The sequence below is a fragment of the Lepisma saccharinum genome, chromosome 2, assembly GCF_977018435.1.
Source record: "Lepisma saccharinum chromosome 2, izLepSacc3.1, whole genome shotgun sequence".
Lineage (NCBI taxonomy): Eukaryota > Metazoa > Arthropoda > Insecta > Zygentoma > Lepismatidae > Lepisma > Lepisma saccharinum.
Genome location: NC_139230.1, coordinates 170,509,969 through 170,533,889, shown reverse-complemented (window position 1 = coordinate 170,533,889; position 23,921 = coordinate 170,509,969). Strand labels below are relative to the sequence as shown.

The following is a 23,921-nucleotide window of genomic DNA, read 5'->3' as shown; positions in this document are numbered from 1 at the left end:
AGAAGAAGTAGGTTATTTCCTGAAGTGCTTCCAAATCTCGTATTTCTGAAGTTGAATCTGGCAGCAGTAAATTGCCAACATTAAGAACAGGAATTAATTTTGCATTTCAAAGAACTGCTTGTGTACTGATGTTAAATCATCTCTTGAGAATCCATGTTCTTAAAGGTTCACATAACCACCACTTGTAGATGCAAATGTACATTCGCATCTCTTGAGAATATATATGTATATACATATGATATGCAATAGAAATGTACATAGCAAATTTATTTTTGTCATGCTGAAAATAACATCCCATTTCTATTTAATAATTTTATGTATCGGAATTGGTTAAATATCGGCATCGGTATCGGTTCCAAAAATTGTCGGTGAGTACATCAGCATCGGTAAATTTTCAGCTTCGTCACATTCCTACCCAACACCCTCCTCCTACATCCATCCCAAATGTTCTCAACACCCCCTAAAATTTATCACGAAGGTCCAAATTTTAGTAATTTTACACTACCTAAATATGAACATACAACCCCCAGATAGAAAATTCTGAATAAACTCTTAAGCAAGGATTTGTTCATTTCAGCATTCAGACTATTGATTTGCCCTTTTCTTCTCCCATGCTCCCCCCCTTCCCCCACAACCAGAGCATAGAGCCATAAAACAAGTTTCCTTCTCCCAAAGCCCCGACTTCATGGTGGGAGGATGGGGTGAAGGCACATCTGCTCCCCCTAAAAATCTAAATATATATATATTATATATATATTATATATATTTTATATATATTAATATATATATAAAATATAAATATCTAGAAAACACACACGTCATGCAGAAAAAAAGTCCTCTATGAAAAATATTGAAACAGGCCATAAGATGGCACTATCGGTTATGTCACAGATAGCATTACTGTCGGTAAAACTGATACCAACTTCATTTCTCCAAATGAGAACCCCCTTTTTTATTGCAGAATCAAATTTATGCAAAATATATGAAACTTTTAGTTGGGACATTTTTTTTAAAAAAAATTGTATTTATCAGTAGTTATAAGCAATTGAAGATAGCAGCTGTACCACTGCCCTGTTTGCCTACCCACCATTAAATATTGCCATAAATATGCATTGTATAAACTAAGCATTTCTGACAAAAGATTTGGTTGATTTGGTTTTCTAAGTCCACTTTATGCACAGTAAGGCTACAGCGCCTAGAATAACGTAGTGTGGAAAACGGCATGCTTCTGCGCTCTCAGGCTGGTTCCACTCAAAAATGATACCGCTAGAGGCGCTGGTGTCGGTACACGTGCTAGGCATTCCTCTGCTTATAATGGAAGTAAATGGAGTTTTCGCTGCAACGTCTGATTCTTTTACATGAAGCATTTCTATGAATGTGATAATTGCTATGATATTTGGTACAGTGGTCGCGAAGATATTAACGAACAATCTAGACAGTCGACCACATCCTGTTATCGTCATACTTTCGTTAATAATACGGGAGAAAAAATATGCGTGGAATGTTCTTGGCAACTAAATTTTTGTGTATGAATTAGGTTCATTATTATTATCATCATCATCATCATTTCTTTAAAAGATATACACACTGAAGCATTTGTATTTTGGATATTTATCTCTTTTCTTCTGCTTTAAACTAATCGCGGCGATGATGATAATGATGATTGCATGAAACGACAAGGGGAACCCCACAAAACTTTCTTAGTGCCATCGACATGAGTGTAAGGCAACTTTCAAACCAATGGGACAAGCGACACGGGATGATCACACTGTCACACTAGTGACACACACTTCCAGATTGTAAAATAGCATTCATTGGACATGAGGGTCCCGACTAAGTGACAAGCGACATGGTGCCTTCAGTCTATTAGCAAGCGTTGCTTGCGAACAACAGATAGGTGACACGATAAATCGCACATTACAACAACAGATCTAGGCGACACGATAAGCCACACATGTCGCTTTGTCGCTTCTGCATCGCTCAAACTGGGCCATTTCCTCAATAGCTTGCAACATGTTGCCGTGGTTTGTTGTTCGCGCATACGCGATGCAATGAGTGTCTTGCTTTAGTGAGATTGCGCACCAAAGCGACAAGCGGTACGCGACACTTATCGCTTGAGGTTTTCACCAACCGAACGCTGGCCTGTGCTTCCCGTCATGCCGCTACGATGTGAAATGTTGCTCTTGATTGGCTCCTTTCCAAGCAACATGTGTCACTTCGGTATGAAAGTTGCCTTGGACCGAATGACCCGTGTCTCTTTGGTGTGAAATCCTCGTATCGTTTGTCGCTTTGGTGTAAAATCTCCTTGAGGAAACGGTGCAGTCAGAGCTTTTGTCCCTACGGTTCGAAAGGCTGCATTCATTTCCGACTGCTCGCTTTCAAGCGACATTTGTGGTTTGTCGCCTCGGTATGAAATATCTCTCAGGATACTATTTATATTCTAATAACATAGAAAAATAAACTCTAATACACAGTCCAAGACCTGACGTCCGGAATCACATTGCGATGTTTCTTCTTGTGTTACGCATGCTATTTATTTATTAATTTTACTTTTCTTTCCAAATTAATGCCATTTCTTGACTGCAAATCACTCCACAAATATAACTGTTTCCATCAATTCACTTACCGCCTTTCTAGAGAAACAAATCTACACAATATATTCCAAAAACTAACTAAGCCGCATTACTTTCATAACAAAATTAGCAGCTGTGTCGATCGCACTGCCATCTACATGTCATCGTCTCGGGGAACCAGTTTCTTGGGTCGTTTTCCACACTACGTTATTCAAGGCGCTGTAGTAAGGCTAATCGGGACTGGACCTAAGTTTAAAGTGGAATCCGAACCACTTGTTCCTCCACCGGGTATCGAACCTGGGCCCCCTAGATTACAAGGCGACGACGCTACCACTGCGCCATCAGGGAGACCCTCTCTGACAAAAGAGATTCAGTTTGAAAAGAGGTATAAAATAGCAATATCTACTTCATCATAGATGCACTAACTTTGTTGAATTCAAAAATAAATTAATGTAGAGCCAAACTTGAGCTGAACTTTCCACCAAAGTGCAGCCAAGCTGGACTTTACCACATAGTTTTTTCTTAATCAAACATTTATGCAATGTCATAAATCTGAAGAATTCATCTTAAGAAATGTGAATGTCATGAATCAATCAATTTCAATTTCATGTTTTTGGGATAACTATGTATTGTTAGAACATATGTTGGCTGTAACACAACACAGTAACAAAAATGAAAAGAAATGCTGAAATATTTGTTATCTGAAAAATCAAAATTAATACTAACATGATGAATAACTGACATTAAGTCAGATGTTCAAAGTTGTGACCTTGACTTCAATACATTTTGCAATGTGCATTTGAAAATTCCATTCAGTGCAATCTGGACATTAACATCTGACACACAAGCATGCTAAACAAAAGGTTTGGACAATAGAAAACTCTTTCACTAAACTGAGAAGTAATTTGTTTGATTCATATTTGTAATTTACAAACTTTAAAATAAAAAAAAATGTAAATTAACTTATTTACCTACTTCTTGCTACTTTTAATTTTGTTTGTACAACATAATTTGTTGCTATATTTGACATCAGGTGAGAAAGCAGAACAGTGGTACAATTGCTATTTTCAATCGTTTAAACTATATATATATATATATATATATATATATATATATATATACACAAATAATGAAGGAGACAGTAAACACTTACCACACGAATAGAAATAATTCAATATTTCGCGATCTGAGTCGCATTTTCAAGAAGGTCTTTTATCTACCTTCTTGAAAATGCGACTCAGATCGCGAAATATTGAATTATTTCTATTTGTGTGGTAAGTGTTTACTGTCTCCTTCATTATTTGTATTTATCCGCCCTTCTGGCACCATTTCTAACCCTATTCCTGTGTGTGTGTGTATATATATATATATATATATATATATATATATATATATATATATATATATATATATATATATAATATACTGTTTATCAATGTTCCTCCCCCCCCCCCCCTTTCCAAAACAACATATTGGGATTTTGGACTTTCAACCACTGTTTTAAATCTTTGTATACCTACATTTCGGAGACTGATTCTGTCTCCATCCTCAGGGTAGTGTGTTGAATCTAATTAATGATTTGTCCAGTCCCTGGGCACATGATGGGTTTGGGGATGGCATCCATATGATGGAGTAGATCCATCATATAGATGCCGTAGATATGTCCAGGGACTGGACAAATGGTTAATTAGATACACCACACTACCCTGAGGACAGAGACAGAATTAGTCTCCGAAACGTAGATACATAAAGATTTAAAACAGTGGTTAAAAGTAAAAAATAAAACTCATTGAATGAATCACCACTGATCAGCTACAAAGAACATATTGGGAGTTGGTGCTACTCATTGCTAGCATTCCTTTGATCTTTTGTCTTGGGATCGCCTCTGATCCATGCATTGAGTGAATTTTATTGTAGCCTTGTAATCCCACATTTGATACCCAGTGGAGACACATTGTACAGTGGTTCAGATCCCACTTTAAACTGTAGGTCCAGTCCCAATTAGCGTATACATGCACAAAGTGGACATAAAACAAAAACTGAATTGTTATTACATGACCCATTTACAAGTGCCTCCACACAGTTATGTTATCAGCCACTTTCACCACTCTAACAAGGCTTAACAGACAGCAGCTAAAAGCTATCATCCTCTCCTCAAACCAGAGGTACTGTTAATCAGACATTGATTTTTACTGCAAATCTTGATTTTTCTTTTAGGATTCATATTACTTTTTCCCCTCCATTGCTATAATTCTTCTTGATACATTATGTGTTCAAAAATCAACTATGATATCATATCTTACTTGTTCCCCTTCCCTCCAGGTGTTTAGGTTTTTTATCTTTGGGCCCTAGAAAAATGTAAAATCGGGGTTCCACTGTATGCAATTATTCTGCAAGTTATATAAAATATTTGTCTGCCTAAAGTGTATAAGCATTAATCAAAACCTTCTTGGTGAAAAATAAGGTTAATTGCATTTAATACATTTTTCACCGTGAAGTTTGGTTCCCTTAATTTTTCTTCTACAGGCAGAAAATCTCTCGGTGAATGGTCCAGCATACATTCTAATCTGTGTTGAGAATATACTCCTGTCTGAAATTCAAGGATATTTCAATCAAATCTTATTCAATAGACAACTAAAAATTAGTGCTGGGTCTTATCATAATTAAATGACTGAAATATTTTATTTTTACATGTTACACAAAAAAAATTGCACAATCTACGCTTTTTATCAACCATGCTAACCTTCTCAGGGCAGGTAGTAGCTATGTTTACCACTTCAATGTGACAGCAATTAATTCACCATTTCTTCAAAACTACACATGATATCTCAGTTGTCTTTTTGGTTCATTTGTATACATATGAAGGTATGCCATACATGAATTACAAAACAATACATCTATTGTTACTATTATTAACAAGTGCATATCCAAAATGTCTTTATTTTCCCACTTAGTATTATGGGGTAGATCTTATGAAATGGGCAATAACTAGAGGCACATATTTTTGGTAAATAAAAATCCAAATTTCGGTACAATAACAGAGTCAATTTCTGGTTCAAAAGCGGTAAATAAATAAAATTTCACTGTTATAGCTGTATATAAAATTACAGTTTAGTTTTAAAAAATGTGAATATAATCCCAAATTCGATTTAAAAACTGCACTTACTACACAAAATAAACATATTGCTTCTAATAGCACATTTATGTTGTTACCAGAATATTAAGTTTATTCCTGTTTAAAACGGCCCATTTTTCCTTCTCAAATATTAGCAGCAGAATTAATCAATTTTTCGTGAATTGATAATTATCCTCACAGGATAATTCTGACTTCAGAAAGTGTCACATCGGTAAATAACCTCTAAATTTCATTTTCAGGAGTCTATTATGCATTTTGCAGTTCACTTGCATTATTTCGTGACAAAACAGGTAGGAAAATGCACCTCACACCTTTCAGAAACATTAAAAATTAACATTACAGCTGGACCCTGTGGCCGAGTGGTTAGCACATCGTGCTGTGACGCCAAGGGTACTGGGTTCGAATCCCACTTGGGCTTGGTTCTTTGTGAATGTCCATTCATCAATTTCATCATTTCATCATTCATCCCCATCTTCGCAAATTAGCCAAGTGGCACAAAACACGAAGTAAAATAAACAATCAATCAATCAATTAACATTACAATGTGTTATTTCACATTTTGTGCTTTTGTCAAAAACAAAATGTGCATGCCTCTAGCAGTAACACTTTAACCACCACTTTCACTGATATATTTCACTTTTACAATTAGGGGTCCAGGAGGAAATGCCCATTTTTTAAAATTTCCTGATAATTTCAACTTTTGAAAACTTTGCATAATCCACCCCTCCCACTTTTTTTAAAATTGGGGGACCATCACATGTTCTCAAAGAGTATTTTTCTTCATGCTTTCCTGCCAATTTGATCTTTCCAGTAACAATAGGACCAAGGATAGAAGCAAAATTCTGGAATATTTTCTAAAAGTTGGCAACACTGTCACTCTTACACACTATATTTTTCCCCAAAAAGTATCAGACTATTTGCAATGAAACTTTGCATGGTTGTAGGAAAGTACCACAGCTACATACTATTTTTTTTTTTGTTCATTTTGGTTTATTGTACTGAATACCATTTTTTAAAAAAAATTTCATTTCTTCTACCTGTAACTTTCATTATTGTGAGGTACAATGTGTAAATGTACAATGTATATTTCACCTCTGCTAAAAGTCCTGTCATTTCAGAAAAAAAAATCAACTCTCTACAACAATTAGTTCTCAAGCTGATTTTTTTTTCACTCCAAAAAGTGCATGCTTGAAATGCTTGAAAAGCTGGAGAGGCTCCCTTCCACCCATGTACGTAAAAGAAAAAAATGTTGATTCTAAGCTTTCATACTATGACAGTATTGAAAAATATGTAGAAACTGGAACATTAGCAATCAAAATAGTAGTCGAGAGGTCCGAAATAGTTCTATACCAGGACAAGAAAATTCTGCATAGTTCTATATGGGTGCAAAATACATTGCCCATGTTGCAGCCAGCCATTACCGCAACTCACGACAAATTTTTCTTTCCACCAAGTGCTTTAAGTGGCCATCTTTTGATCTCACCACTGAAATTCACAGGTTTCAGCTTTTGCCATATTAAAAAAAATATACTGAAACTTTCCAACATCAGTAATAATTTTTTTTAAGATTGATTGATTGATTAATTTGCTTTATTTTACTTTGCTTCTAGTGCTACTTTTGGCTCATTTGCGAAGATGGGGATGAGTGATGACATGATGAAATTGATGAATGGACACTCACAAACATTCATGCCCAAGCCAGGATTCGAACCTGGGACCCCTGGCTTCATAGCGAGATGTGCTAACCACTCTGCCATGAGGGCCAGCGAATTTTCTTTAAGAAAATGAGTTTTGTTCACATCACTACAGATTGATTTGATTTATTTATTTTACTTCGCTCTTTCTGCCACTTTTGGCTAATCGCAAGGATGATATGATGAAATTGATGAAGGGACACTCACAAACACCCAAGCCAAGACTGCAATTCAAACCTGAGATCTGTGGCATCATATCATGCTGTGCTGACCACTCCACAATGGAGGTTGACACATCACTAAAGGTAATTTTCAGAATGATTGATTGATCTGGTATATTTTTCTGCCACTTTTGACTAATCGTTAACATGTGGATGAATGATGACATGATATGAAATTGATGAAGGGACATTTACAAAGAACACCCATGCCCAGCTCAGGATTCGAACCCAGTATCCCTTGCATCATAGCATGCTGTGCTAACCACACTGCCACAGAGGCCAGCAATAATCAGATTGACAGTTACTTTACCAAACTTACCATATTTTGTGGTTATTTCATGGAATAAAAGATCATGGAAGTAGTTTCAGCATGCATGTGAAAAACATATACTCTTGAAAGCAAAATAATGATTCATACAAAATGAATAAAAAATGTATACTTACTTCAACTAAAACGCTGTAACAAGAATTAGCACCTTGTTCCCAGTCCCTTGAGTCTCCACCCAAAAGATGTTCAATACTTCTTGCAAACTGAGCAACACGTTTTGTACTCAATGCAGATCTCTGAACCAGATACTGATGGTACAAATTGGCACCAAACACATCGGTATTGATATTATCTCTAAAAGACAAGAAAGGAGAGCACAAAGGTAAAATTTCTATTCCAATTGCTTATAATAAATATCTTACTTTTAGCATATCTCGATTTTATATCCAAGACTTAATTGTTATAATAGTGGAACACAAAGAACATGAAATATGTAAAGACTGTGAATGCTATGAAATTTAATATGATGAGGTCACCTTAAATTTAACCTAATGCATAGAGGCACATATTTTTGGTAAATAAAAAAGCAAAATTTCGGTATAAAAACAGTCAATTTCGGGTTCAAAAGCGGTAAATAAAATAAAATATCGGTGTTATAGCGGTGAATAATCACATAAAAAATGACATTTTGGTTTTAAAATTGTGAATATAATCCTAAATCTGATTTAAAAACTACACTTATTCCACAGAATTAACATTTCACTTCTAATAGCCCATTTATGTAGTTATCCGAGTATTAAGTTTATTTCTGTGTAAAGGAGTCAATTTTTGTTTCTCCAATATTAACAGCAGAATTAATCAATTTTCCGGGAATTGCATAACTCTCAGGATAATTCAGACCTTACAAGGTGTTGCGTCGGTGAATAAACCCTAAATTTCGTGTTTAAGAGTTAATTTCGCTTTTTGCAGTTCATTTCGCATTATTTCGTGACAAAACATGGTCACAAAATGCATCTCACACCTTTCAAAAACATTAAAAATCAACACTACAATGTGTTTTTTCAAATTTTGTTTTTTCGTCAAAAACGAAATATGCATGCCCCTACTAATGCAATATAAATGGTAAACAAAATCTCTGCAGTGTTTAGTTTGATTATGAATACAGTGGAACCTCAATTTTATGTTTTTCAGGGAACCAAGTTGAAAAAAAAAACAACATAAAATATGGAGAAATGTAAAATTGAGGAGACTTTTATAGCATTTTGCTATGTTTGGACCATCAAGATTGAATGTATAATGTGGGAAAATGTAAAACTGGGAAACGTAAATTGGGGTTCCACTGTACGTATAATATAAAAAATAATCTACAACATTTAGACATGAATTCCAAAAAAACATAAATAAAAATAACTGCAGGTCAATACACTTAATTTTACATTCTCAGATTACCTTCCTTATCAAAAAAATCAATCTCTGGTTTTATATTTTCTTGCATTACAAGTAATGATACCATAAAACAGTTTCATAAAATAGCACTGTTTCCAAACTCTAGGTATCCCCTGAAAAATATTTCAGTCTTTACATTCAATAAAAAGGCTCTAACCGATATACATAACAAATCCCTGACATCAACCAAATTTTCACTTTTTTCATAAAATGTGTGTATATATACAGGGTGATTCATAATTCCCTCCAGGGTTTTGAACATTTATAGTACAAGAACTATACAGCAAAAAGGTGCATATCAATACATAAAGTATCTCTCCAAGTTTGCACTCGTAATAGTCCCCATCACGTAATCATAGATTTAGCCGCTAGGTGGCAGTATAACGCAGTCACCACAAACATGGCATGCACTGGTCAACACAAAGCATCATAGAATTTGCTAAATGTGAGTCAGTTGTGCTGGTACAGATGGACACTGCTGGGTTGTAACAATACCATTGACTCGCAATGGAATCGTCACAACCTAGCAGCGTCAGTGACTGTACAATGGAGATTTCATATGAAATATCGAACAGAAGCACCTACAGACAAGACAATAGTAAAATTAAAAATTCTTGACTGGGATAATGTTTTCAAACACTCATACAAATTTATTCCCTTGTTTCACAATTTCACGGGAGTATTCTCATTGATGCCGGCACCTCTTCAAGCTCCCGCTTTCAAACTTGCCGCGAAGTACAAAAAAATTGTTGCTCAAGAACCAATTGTCGGAGAGATAAAATTGGTTCTGTTTTCTTTCTTAAAGACAGGGCTTTTATCGGAGGTAAATTTTATACACTGTACCTCCCAATAATTAGTGTTATAAAGGAAGAAGAAAATTATTATTTTTTTTAAAAAAAATGGCCTCTATGTCCCCCTCAATAGATCAAAGTGAGTGAAAAAATGTAGCATGTAGCGGTGGTACATTTCTACAACAGTGCAAAGTTTTGTTTAAATCAGACTGATAGTTCTTGGGTAAAAAATAACATCTCATAAAGCGGTAGTGTTGCCAGCTTCGGGACAATGTTCAAAATTTATGTATGCCTGATGCACCAAATTTGGAGGGGAGCACGACAAAAGACCACTCTATGAGGATATGTAATTTTTGTGCCCCAAGTTTTGGAAAACACTGAAGTTATGGCGTTTGGAAATTTTGTGTAATTACGGAAAAGTTTGAACTTTGGGCCTTTGCCCTTGCTCTTCCCCTGGACCCATAATTGTCGGATGTTACTTAATTTACCAAAGGAAGGGTTTTTTTTTTCATTTTCTGTAAACTCAGTTTTTGACATGTAGTTAAATACCCTGAGTCAATAAACAACATCTAAACGCGTTCACCAATCTTTGACAGGTAATACACTAGTAATCGACTGGGGGTGGTCGAACACTGGGTCCGAGTGTCGTATGAATCTGAATTTTAGACCCGACTCATTTTCACTCCATATACTGGTCATCGTTAATGCGAACTAGTTTTATTTAGCATGTCCAGTATTCGACACAGGTGTCAAACTTTGGAGCAATCATGATATGTATATCCCAATGTTCGACATAGGGTTAATAAAATCATTAGTCAAAGTTTTTGATTTTAAACTCTCAAAAATATTAACGTACATAGAAGCACATTATGTTGAAGTAATGGTGAAAACAAATAAACAGAAAGAAAAGGAATTAACTGTCAAATAAGTTACACTTGTCTCTAATAAAATTGAGAAGGAAACCAAGAAAACAAGTCAAAATTTGTGCTACCAACAATGTTATGTGGATAACAGGTGACACTCTTCTTGTTGAACCGGCTACTGTTCACACGACAGAAGTGGGGAGTTGTATGGTGCTGCCAAATATTTTCTCGTGTTGCTAGGCATGAACATTCCCTTGTTTCTTGACTTTTAAAAATGACTGGTCGATTACTGGTACATGGTCGTGCACTGGGGCATTTACCTTAATTAATATAAATAATACTACCACCATAGTTTTTATAGTTTAAAACAAAACAGTGGTTTTGTAAACCACCATTGTATTAAAAATTGCAGCTGTAAGGTACATACCAAACATGGAGAGATTCTTTATGTACTGATATGCAACTTTTTCCTCTGTGTTATAGTTCTTGTACTATAAACATTCGAAACCCCAGAGGCAATTATGATTCACCTTGTGTATTACATATACCCAGTCATTCTGCAAATTTACTCCTGACTCACTGTCGTTGCATGCAAAAGTTACTTCTAAATTAACGCTTAGATGCCAGCGCCAATTTCCTCAGTTTTGCCTTAATGTCGGGAGCATTTTCAAGCGAGAAATTGCCAAGATTTGAATAATAATTTTTTATCTTGGAAACTACAAATGCTAGAGTTACAAATATAATACCTCATATTGTCAGCATTCCAAAAACCCTAATTTTCCTTTAACAAATAAAAGAAGAGCAGGAGGAAATAAAAGATTTATTTTTTCAAAAATTTAATGTAGGCAATGCCCAGATGTGTGGGTTCAAAATCATACCTGCATGTTACCCAATATGTGTTACATTCTCCTGGCAAGAATTGAACACATACTGCTTATACTTGCAGAGAGAAAAAAAAATTCTAATATAAAAGTCGTGCTCTTTTTTTGGTGGGAAAATTAAAATTCTCAAGGTTTTCAATAAATATATATCTTTGGGTAAATACAAATGCTCGAGTTATAAATTATTACAAGCCTCTGTCGAGAAAAACTAATTTTCATCCAGCAAATAGAAGAAATCACATAAGGCACCCACATAGGCAAAGCTGGGACATGAGGGATTAAAACATTTCCTCCATATTACCTGATGTATGCTCCATTCTTATGGCAAGAATGGCATATTTGCTGCTGATACTTTCAGATGAAAAAATATTCTCTTGTAAAAGCAGTGCTTTTTTTGTTTGGTGGGAAATTAAAAAATCAGATTTTATTTTTAAATATCTCGGATACTATGAATGGTAGAGTTAAAAATTATATCTCGTTTTCTTCAGTAAAAGCTAGGAGCCTATGGTCAAATAATCCTAATTTGCATTTATCAAGTAGAAGTGGAACCTCGATTATACGTTTTTGAGGGGACAAAGCTGAAAAACCTTAAAATGCAAGAAAAAGTAAAATCAAGAAAAATTTTATAACATATTGCTGTGTTAGGACCATCAAAATTGAATGTATAATGTGAGAAAATGTAAAATCCAGGAACATAAAATCGGGGTTCCACTGTATGTTTTATTCTCGTGGCAAGAATTGCACACTTGCTGCTGATACTTATGGAGAAAACAAATACTCTAATGTAAAATCCATGCTTGTTTTCGGCGGGAAATTTATGTTGGAATCTCTTACAAATTATACCTTGTTCTCTTCAGTATAGACTGTGGTCTAAAAACTCAATTTTCATTTATGAAGAAGAAGAAGACTATGACAAAAGTAAATAAATCTGATTATTTTTACGAAATTTGGAATTTGTCAGGCCCCCATGTAGGCAATGCTGTGACATGACAGTTCAAAATTGTACCTGTATATTGCCTGATGTGTGTTCTATTATCTGATATTCCTCATATGTGTTCTATTGCCATGCCCCCCTCCCACAAAATATAGTCACAATGAAATTAAACTTTACTAGAGTGCGCGTCAAATCTCCTGCATATGGTGATAGCCAATAGCAGCGCACTGCAGCGGTGCCATGTCGAAATCTCACACGGAAAAGAGACAGAGTGGTTGAGCTAAACGCCTTGTCACGGAGAGCGCGGAACATTAGATAATATAACATATATTAAACTTAATGGGAGAAAAGATCATACCTGATTATGCCAGAGGGACTGCCAGGGGCTCCTCGTCACTCCAACAACTGCCGTCGTTGTCCTCATCGTCACTGACCACACTACTTTCGCCCTCTGTGTCACTGTCCTTCAAATCTATTATAATTGGGTCCAAAATTTCGTCCCGATCTATCTCCCTTACAAAATTGTTTTCCTGTAATTGTTGTGCATGTTTAACACAAGCGGCCCATTGTTCTTGTGTTACATTGTCAAATTCTTCGTTAACAAGTTAACAACACATTTTAATGTGTGGTTCTGTTTTACCCATGTCTCGTCAAAGTAAAAGATTGGTCTCGAATCACCAGACACTCGAATTTCGGGCATTGTACGATGGAATTTTATCCTTGACGTAACAATGTCACTTCTCTCCATTAGAAATTTACGACCGTCATTGGTTTTGCTGTTGTCACCTTTTAAAGTCAATGTTACTTCTCTATTCTTCACTCGAACATTATTTTAAAAACAGGAACGAAGGGAGAGCAAAAAGGATACAATGCAAATACTTACGTGAAATTTAGAAGATTTCGTACTTCCGCGTTGCACAATTTAATGGTTCAATCCTATTAATTTCGAAGATCCACTGTCTTCATTCACAAAAGGGTACGGCGTTTGAAGCGGAGATGGTACCGCGTCACTACTTTGTTTGTTCCCGGGCGGCGGTGGTTGCGATTTTTCCCGTTCGGCAGCACTGGCGCGCGCATCTTGGTTTGTGTCGTCTGCTTCCTGTTGTCCGGTGGCGTTGTCAGTTGGGGGTTGGGGGGCTGGGCAGCATTGCTCGGTAATGTGCCGTTCCTGTTACCCGCGTGACTGGAGGGGGGTCGGGTATGTGCATAGCATCTTTTCTTTTTCAGGTCGGTCCTCAGAAAGATCCCCGACCTGAAAAAGAAAAGATGCTATGCACATACCCGACCCCCCTCCAGTCACGCGGGGAACAGGAACGGCACATTACCGAGCAATGCTGCCCAGCCCCCCAACCCCCAACTGACAACGCCACCGGACAACAGGAAGCAGACGACACAAACCAAGATGCGCGCGCCAGTGCTGCCGAACGGGAAAAATCGCAACCACCGCCGCCCGGGAACAAACAAAGTAGTGACGCGGTACCATCTCCGCTTCAAACGCCGTACCCTTTTGTGAATGAAGACAGTGGATCTTCGAAATTAATAGGATTGAACCATTAAATTGTGCAACGCGGAAGTACGAAATGTTCTAAATTTCACGTAAGTAATTTTAAACCGCGTTTACCGCAACCACCATGAATCAATGCAAATACGTTTATAATAACATTGCTTCTACAGAGGGAACGGTATAAGCTACAATCACGCTTGATTTTCGTACATACTTGCAAATTCATTATCTTTCCATCTGTTGAACTACTGACACTTGAAATAATCTATTTATATCTGAGTGCCAGGAACACAATTTAGTAGCGAGGTCAAACAGGTTCTGAACTAGGAAACGCCGCACATCTGTGATTCGCTGGTGCTTTTCAGTCGTTCAAGGCCATATGCAGGAGATTTGACGCGCACTCTAATTTCAAATGACATGCTTCAAGTTTCATATGACTCAAAATATGTATCTACAAACATTATCTGATACACAGGATCTTCCCAAAGTCACACAACAATTCTTGTGACACAGGTGTCATGGCTGGTGTCTAAGGGTTAATTGGTTGCTTCATTTGAAAGAAACATGTCTCCAATTAGTTACTGGCAACAGAAGTTGTATTTTTTCTGTGGCAGAAATAATGTACACACAAAATATCTTGCAACATTTGGATGTGTCATTGGTCACACTCAGATATTCTGTTTACTACAAAGGAGAGAAAGTTTCCCATTCCTGTGATTTGGGAAACAAGCTGCGAACACAGTACAAAATTCAGGTGTGTGTGTAAGATCAGTGAAGCAAATACAGGCTTAGAAAAATCTTGTAGGCTCACCACTACATAAAAGCAATGTATGCGTAAGTTATTTTGAAATTTGAATTTCAATTAAATTTAGTTTGAAAATTAACTTAAAGCATTCTGTTGTATTGACACATTATTATTTTCACTCTTACTTATTTGATTCTATTGAACTATTGCACTACATGTTCCACAAGCTATTTCAGGGTTTGCATCTCCATGTAATAAATTTTTACCAATGTTTATTTGTTTGGTAATTATTTTTCTTAATTATTGTATGTGATGGGTTTTGCTTTTAAAGAGAAACTTGAGTATAGTATTTAGATATTTACCGTAAAAATAAATTGGGCATTTGAATTTATATCAGATTGTAAAATTATCAGTAACTTTACAGATAAACTGATACACCAATATGCCTATATTGTCTGATACCTAGAGTACAAATTAATGTGCTCTACCCATAATATTAACACTGTGTGTCACAAGAATATTCTATGGTTTCATGCCAATGTTCATGCATACACATGGCCCAAATATCATTAAATTAAAAAAAAACAACATACTTACCCTATTGCATAAAGCCTTTTGATGGGCTTCGTTATTCCGATTTGTTTAGCTTGAGTCAGAACCACATAGTGAGCATGATGGTATGTTATTTCGCTGGGTTTTCCAATAAGAGCAGTATAAATTAAGTCATGACCTGTTATCTTTTTGTACAAGTTCTCCAAACACAGAAGAAAGGCACCGTGTCCAAATCTGCAAGGAAAGGTTTGTATGTCAATTCAATCAACACACATATTAATTGGTTATTCATATAACGGGTGCATGTATGCTCCCCTACCTCTCTTTGTATCTCCTTGGGGTTGATTCTTTCTGAAGGCACCCAAATGTCAACCTCTCTTTCACATAGTACACCCTGGACTGCATTTTACAGACAAACGAGGCTCTGGTGCCTGAACCTGAGCCACAATAATCCTCTGTAGGAATTGTGTTGTGTCCCGTCCATATGAGTTTGTGATTGTTGCTTCATCCATCTCATGGTATCATGAGGGCCACATATTTATAGTGAATAAAATATCACGATTTAGGTATAAAAACCCAGCACATTTTGGGGTTAAAAGTAGCATATAAAATGGCATTTCAGTGCTAAAATGGTGAATAAAACCCTGAATTTGATTTAAAAAACAAACTTATTACACAAAATAAGCATTTCTCTTCTAATAGCACATTTATGAAGTTATCGGAGTATTAAGTTTATTCCTGTGTAATGGAATATTTTCTTCCTTCTCAAATATTCACAACAGAATTAAACATTTTTCCATGATTTGCATAACTCACAGGATAATTCAGATTTTAGAATGTGTTGCATTGGTAAATAAACTCCAAATTTCATGCTTTAGAATTCATTTCACATTATGCAGTTCATTTTGCAACATTTCATGACAAAATATGTTAGGAAAACACCTCACCTTTCAAAAACATGAAAAATGAATATTAAAGTGTGTTATTTCACATTTTGTTTCCATCAAAAACGAAATATGCATTCAAGTCGTGATTAGCCAAAAGTAGCAGAAAAATGATGTAACAAATAACTAATTAATTAATTCATTCATTAAACCAAGATCTCTCTTTACTTTACATTGTATTTTTGCCTCTTTAGACTAATTGCGATAATGAGTTTTGTGTGGAAAACAGTAGCTCTAGTTCTTTGATTGATTGGTTTGGTCTATTTTACTTCTTGCTAATTGCAAAGATGATGAATAGTGATGATATAATGAAATTGATGAAGGGACACACAAATAATACCTATGCCCTGGTCGGAATTTGATCCCAGAACCCCTGGTATCACAGCATGCTGTGCTAACCATCCTGCCACAGAGGCTTGCTAGCTCTAGTTCTGTTTAGTCCGTGTGTATATTCCACTTCAAAAAACACTCTTTTTAGTTAATTTTCTTACTGGAAACACATTTTAGAAGTCTAATAGCATCATACACGAAACTTGTGCAGGTTTAAAATGAAAGTCTCAACAAATGCTATTCTTCACGATGTGGAGAATTTCAATGGTGTGGAAATAAAATGGAAATATACAATAGCTTTATTTTAACCAAATATCTTAGGTAATGTTTATTTTTTTAAATCTGTTATGAACTTTACACTACAAAGGAAACAAATAACCAAAAGGCATGCTTTAAATGTAAGCATTTCCTTTTAAGATTTTTGCTAACAGAAATGCTGCATAAATAAAAAAGGTAAAGTGTTCCCCTGTGCTTAGCACCACACCATGAAGGCATATAGTGGGTGTGGGGGTAACGCCCTACACTTTTTTGATCCGGTCGTGGGTGGGGGTGATGTGATCAGCACCATGCCCCTGACCAACTTTACCCCCCCTGGGTTTCCTCCAGGTACCAATGTTATTCGACGTTGGGTGGGCGCCGGGGCCGCTTCCAATGTTAGAAAAGTTCCCGGATTTGAACTGGCCAGGGATCGAACCCGGGACCTTTAGTATGGCAGTCAGATGAGTTACCGAATGAGCACCGCTGCATAAATACTTCCAAAAAATCTTAATAACTGTTTTTATGTCAGGCACTACTTTACATGGAAGCACATGATTTGAACATCCAGGTTAGCATTTGTGATTGGAGAGAATGCAGAAAACATTACATATAATATACACAACATGGAAGACAGATACTCAGTTTTTGCTTAAAAACAAATTCACGAGGAACAGAAGTCATTTAAGAGGTCAAGTGGTTATTTAATTAATTAGATACATGAAACAAACTGTAACTCAAAACATCATTTTCCTGTAACATTACAATTCATACCTGTCTATATTGAGATTTTAAAAAATCATATTATTTTTGTATGTATTGTAACTAGCAGTGATCTATATTGGGCACATAGGTACTTATTGGGTTACCCAAATTGTTAAAAAAGACAAATAATACCAACGAATGTATTAACATAAACTAACATATGTTAGTATATCAATATAGAAGGTACGTGTTGCTGTAAACATTAAATAAATTTGGAGTTTACTGAGTAGCTTAGTATTGTGAATATATTTTTATGGAAATGGAGAAAAAAAATATTGCACTACATTTTACTGTTTAAAAAATATGCTTTAATTATTAAGTAAATCACTGTCCATGAGAACACATTTCTAATATGTTTGCAGTGCTATCAACCACTGTATTCTTCATTGTGAATATTGTCATATTATCAATTGTGTGTTTAAAAGCTTCCATTGACTTGTATGTCATCAATTATATTAACTTGTATCTATTACTGTTCACATGAATTTTTTTTTCTTCTCCTAGTTGAATATTTATTGGATTTTAAAATATGAAATGGTATGTTGGTTACATAGCCCTCGGTTGCCATATATCTGCACTTGTCACGCAGAACTAATTTCTGATTGGTTATGCTATGGCAGATGCATGGACGTCCGCAGGATTTTTTCCAGGGAGGGGCAAGGAAGGTATTTTTTTTCCAGGGGGGGGGGGCAAACGAAGGCAAATCTTCTACAAAAATAGTGTTGTTCCCTAAAAAACATTGCTTAAATTTGAATTTATGGTGTTCATGCTATAATTAACACATATTATTGTGGCTAAAATGAAATTATATGTGTGCAATACATATATTTTGGTTGACTTTCATTTTTCAGGGGGGGGGGGCCGCGGCCCCCCCCTTGCCCCCCCTTCCGGACGCCCATGGGCAGATGTAACCTGCGAAATACAGCATGGAATATGCAATACCACTGAAATGCTCTAGATGTTTTTTCATTGTACATGGAAGCATTTTGAACGAAATGTTATAATTTTTGGGGGAATATTAAGAAAAATGGCACGGAAAATGCTTCCACTTGTAGTGGGTGTAACATAGCCAGAATTATGAATTACCTTTTGCTTTAATTGGGTAATGCTATATACATCCTACATCCATTGAACACACAATATGAATGCAAAATTCCTACCTGGGAATACAGGCTTCTGCCATCCACTGAAGGTCCATATTACATGCCAAGACTGGAATATGAGGATAGTTGATTGAGCGAGGATATTCAACAGGTAAACCATTTGTCATCAGAACATCAATCAGGAGCTGCAGGGCTGTCTCCCACCTCACTGGCTCACCAAACAGAACTATTGCTTCAATGCGTGGAAAATAGTTCTCAAATGAACATGGCTGAAAGGAAAATTGTTTGTGAAATAAACTTCTCTATTTTTGTACATTTCATTATTTTACAAAGTACAAAACAGGACAATGCAACATGCATTCATTTAGCACAACTGACCAGGGGGAGATTTGCCACTAGGCTTTCATAGCCTAGGGGCTGTATAAAAATGAGATGCTGAAGGGGCAGAAGCTAAAAAGACCATGGACTATTAAAGTAAATTAATATTGTGATAATAGGAAAATAAAACAACATGTCAAGTCCTTTTACTTGCTTATTTCATAGAAGAGGGTAGAAGGAAGGAATTTCTGATAATTTCTGATAATGATAAAGTGAAATAGAAAAAGAAAACCATCTTTCAGAAATTCTAAAGAAAGTACAGTGGGATCCATGAGTACTACTGTGCAAATTGTCCATCACCGTGTTCGTGCACTTTATTTGACCCAATAAAAGCTTAAAGAATTAAAAGAAAACTCAAAACAAGCTGTTGACAACTTCTGCACTAACATACATACTCCAACTACACCAAAGTGGCATGTGCTTACAACTCTCATGAAAAATGAGGTAAAAAAAAAAAAGACAGAGAGCTTGCTTAGTTAAAACAATAAAATCCTGAAGATAGCATCTAACTTACCACTGTAATTCTACGTTTATGGTCCACAGCATCTAAAAGAGGAAATGCATTTCTCAAAGTTTCTAAAGTTGTTATCCTCTTGAATCCCAAATTCCGTGCTATTTCTTCTACTGGACCCTGACCAGACACAAGCACATGCTTATCATGAAACTGGTGAAACATTCTCAGTGGAGAATGAGCCATTACCACTTGATCCTCAGAAACCTGTTGTGATGAACATATTCATGTTAATGGGCATAAATTAATACCAGGATGGATTAATTGGTACAGATTGATTTGCTTTATTTTACTTCGCTTTTTGTGCCACTTTTGGCTAATTTACGAAGATGGAGATGATTGATGATCTGATGAAATTGATGAATGGACACTAACAAACATCCATTTCCAGGCTGGGATCGAACCTGGGACCCCTGGCGTTGTAGCGCGATGTGCTAACCACTCTGCCATGGGGGCCGGCTGGTACAGATTGATATTGGCTGAAATAGTCATGTTGGTGTATTGATAAAATTACTGATCATTGTACTGAACTGATATACCTATAAATAGTCAGTAATTTAGTGCAAAATTCCTTTTTTTTTTTCATAGAACATTAGCAATTTTATTTTAAATTGGCAGAATATTGGTTACTGATAAATTTTATACTAGTACTTTATCGGTATCTTCAAAAATTTCATATCAGTCCATCTCTTACTTACTCTATTTCCATTTTAGCTATTTTATGTCACTATTCTACCCCTTGGTTTAATCTCAATTAAGAGGATGAATGATGAAGTGATGAAAGGATGATGGGACATCACAACAATACATCATGCCTTACTCAGGATTCGAACCTGTGACTCCTGGTTCCTTAGCATGTTATACTTACCACTCTGCATGGAGGCTGACTAACTTGCATTCACTTATCAATTACTAAATTTTCAACAGTTAAACATTACTACTATTAGTGTGAAGTCACTGCAAGTAAGGTAAGGGGTGACCTCCTTCAGAGATACCCAAAAGCCAACCTAACTTCCACATATTACATCCTAGTAACTGAAATATTACAGGCTAATGAGGCTATGGTGCCTAGACTCGCAGGCACTATAATCCTCTGTGGGGCTTGGGTTGTGTTACCACTATATGTATTTGATTGTTCCTTCATCAACATCATCTATCGCAATTCATCCTCATCATCGTGATTAGCCAAAAGTGGTAGAAAAGCAAGACGAAATTAAACTAAATCAATTCATCATTGCAAACAATAGGGGTGAACACAATGCTCTCTACTCCAGTACTCCAGTTTGTGCTATCGGCAAGCAAGGTACTCATCGTGATATGCCGGCATCGTAGGGTTGATGAAGCAAGCACACAACAGTTTCCGTAATTATTTTAAAAAGTTATTTACTTATCAGATTTATAAAAGAGGGTGTTTAAACTAGTCACCTTCGATGCACACACATTTCTGATACATCTTTATTAAGACACCCACTAATGTAAGCTGGCGATGGGGGGTTGAAACTGGTTTTCACGGAGGTCCTGAAAATAGACAAGAGACTGTGAAGTGATAAGGGTCCTTTCTTTCTATTGTGTGGTCTATTTTATTCGTCTGGCGACTGTGAAGTGATGGGGTGCTTGTTACGTATTGTGTATTTCTAGTGTATTCAACCACAAAGTGTATTATGGCTCAGCAAATCTTTTCTACTGCACAGAATGTATTTATGATTCATGTGTGTTAACCAATTAGCACATGAAGTTCAAAAGCAATTTGAAACAAGATTCCCGGGTGTAAAAGCTCCATGCATTTTTTATCTCTGGGGTAGATTTAAAAATGCTGTATACAAGTCAAATCCACACACACTGGAAGAGCTGAAATGTAACATCCGCAAAGAAATTGCCAACATTAATCAACGGAAACTACAGTGAGTTATGGGTAACTTCATCAAGGGGTGTCAAAAATGTGTGGACAATGAAAGTGGCCAGTTTCAGTATCTTCTTTCATAAATTTTGGTGAGTAAATAAATCACTCTTTAAACTAGTTATGGAAACTTGTCTGCTTGATTCACAGACAGTCTAAAGTGCTGACATATGGCTGCAAGTGCCTTGCTTGCCAATAGCGCAAACATTGACAGGGTGGTCTACACTTCAAACGATTGCTCTGTACATCTGATGCTACCTGGAAACTTGCAGCAGTGCCAGTACTATGAAGTTATGTGTGTTAATAGATGGAATTCTTAACACACAATAATTTTCCCTAATATCATATTTCTAGTTCCAAAATAAGACAATTCAATATGGCAGCCACCTATTTCTTGTTCACTACAATTTACCTATTCAGATCTGTTTCATTAATATAAGTATACATAAGTATAACCAGTATGCCAAGCTTACGTTCCGACTACTTAAAAGTTATTTATTTTATTTCTGTGTAAACTGCCTTTGGTGGATGATTAGGATGCACAGAATACTTGTGAATATGTTAAATTGAATAGTTTAAATCGATGCACATAATTTCTTTGTGACAGTTAGTGAACATTTTTCCAGTCTGCAAAAGAAAAGTAAAACATTAGTTGTCATTGATTTGTGTATTATAGTCAAAATATTACACCTGAGAAAATTTACTAGAATGTTGTGAAATACAGACTTAAAAAATGTAATTCTCTGTGTCCAAAGATCATGTGCCGCTATAATTGGTTTCATCATCTAACGTGCCAATGCGATAATTACGAGATGAAATTCTAGTTCCAAAATAAGAAAATTCAATATGGCAGCCTGTGAAGTGATAAGCCTTACTTGTTCACTACAATTTACCTATTCAAATTTAGTTCATTAATATAAGTAGTCAATGAAATATGTGGGACATAATGCATTGGTCTTCAATGTCTGACAAATTCAAGTCTGGCCAAGTAAGGTGAGACTTGCTGTGGGAATGAACTGGTTTGGTCAAAACCCCATCAGGCCTGGGCTTGCATGACACTAACTATAACTGGCCAAAAATGTTATGTAGTGTGTGCTTTTTTGTGTCATAAGATCAAATTTCAACTGAATTCCATTTACAGTTTAATAATTGTTCACTTCAATGCACTAAAAGTGTTGTGCATACTAAAAGTGTTAATTAGTGATGGGCACCATAGACTCATTACTTGTTAGTGGAAACAAAATATAGACTTTTTTCACTAATATTAATCAAATTAGTTGATCGACTAATATTAGTCGAATTAGTTGTTTGACTAATATTAATCAAACTTTTACGAGGGTTATTCGGAAACTAACTTCCCTTTGGGTATAAATGAAACACCAGGACATTGTGAGAGTTTTCATTGTATACAACTGAAAGAGACAACTCTACGCTATTTTCCTACATAAGCACCATTTCTGTTGAGACACTTATCATATCGGTGAACAAGGTTTACAATACACATGTCAAAGAGATCTGCCGCCTGTGCATTCAGCCATGCAGTAACACTGAACTTGAGCTCACAGCAGACGATGTTGTTGTTGGTTCAATTTCACTCTAGCATGTGGAAGAGTGGAGTTAACGGCATGAACAACATGCAGCTGTGTAGCCTGGCTCAGTAAGAGTCTGGCAGTGCAGGTGTGAGGATCGTTGGACCAGTTCCCGCTCTCATACAGCTGAAAAAATGGCCACTGCAATTGAAAATCCTGCTGACTGCGAAGTGCGTGCAGTGATTCACTTCTTGTGGGCTAAAAAGGTGAAAGTGGCTGATATTCATTGGGAGATTAGTGCTGTATATGGGAAGAACATCATGCGTGACTATGCTATTTGGCAATGGTGTCGTGCTTTCAAGGATGGATGAATGAACATCCACGACGAGGCAAGGAGTGGACACTCTTCAATTGTGACAAATAAACTGGCCTCCAAGGTGAATGACAAAATTCGTGACAATCGGCGGTTCACGATTACCGAACTGCCAGACGACTATCACCTCTTTTCACAAATGCAGAAGTGGCTGGGGGCACAGCGCTTCAACAATGACCAGGAGTTTAAGGACAGTGTCACTGCATGGTTGAATGCACAGGCGGCAGA

General features: G+C 36.2%; 1 protein-coding gene across 1 annotated transcript in view; it reads right to left on the bottom strand.

Moving 5' to 3' along the window:
• Positions 1-4,119: 4,119 nt before the first annotated feature.
• The window catches only part of LOC145980597 (haloacid dehalogenase-like hydrolase domain-containing 5), a 43,252-nt gene continuing 23,450 nt past the window's right edge, over positions 4,120-23,921 (bottom strand). Inside the window, exons 3-7 of the mRNA XM_083113637.1 lie at positions 19,898-20,101; positions 19,063-19,274; positions 15,654-15,842; positions 8,069-8,246; positions 4,120-5,163 (exon numbers count right to left, since the gene is read on the bottom strand). Of these exons, the coding sequence (XP_082969763.1) occupies positions 5,008-5,163; positions 8,069-8,246; positions 15,654-15,842; positions 19,063-19,274; positions 19,898-20,101 (939 nt within the window). The 3' untranslated portion in view covers positions 4,120-5,007. The remainder of the gene's footprint in view (positions 5,164-8,068; positions 8,247-15,653; positions 15,843-19,062; positions 19,275-19,897; positions 20,102-23,921) is intronic.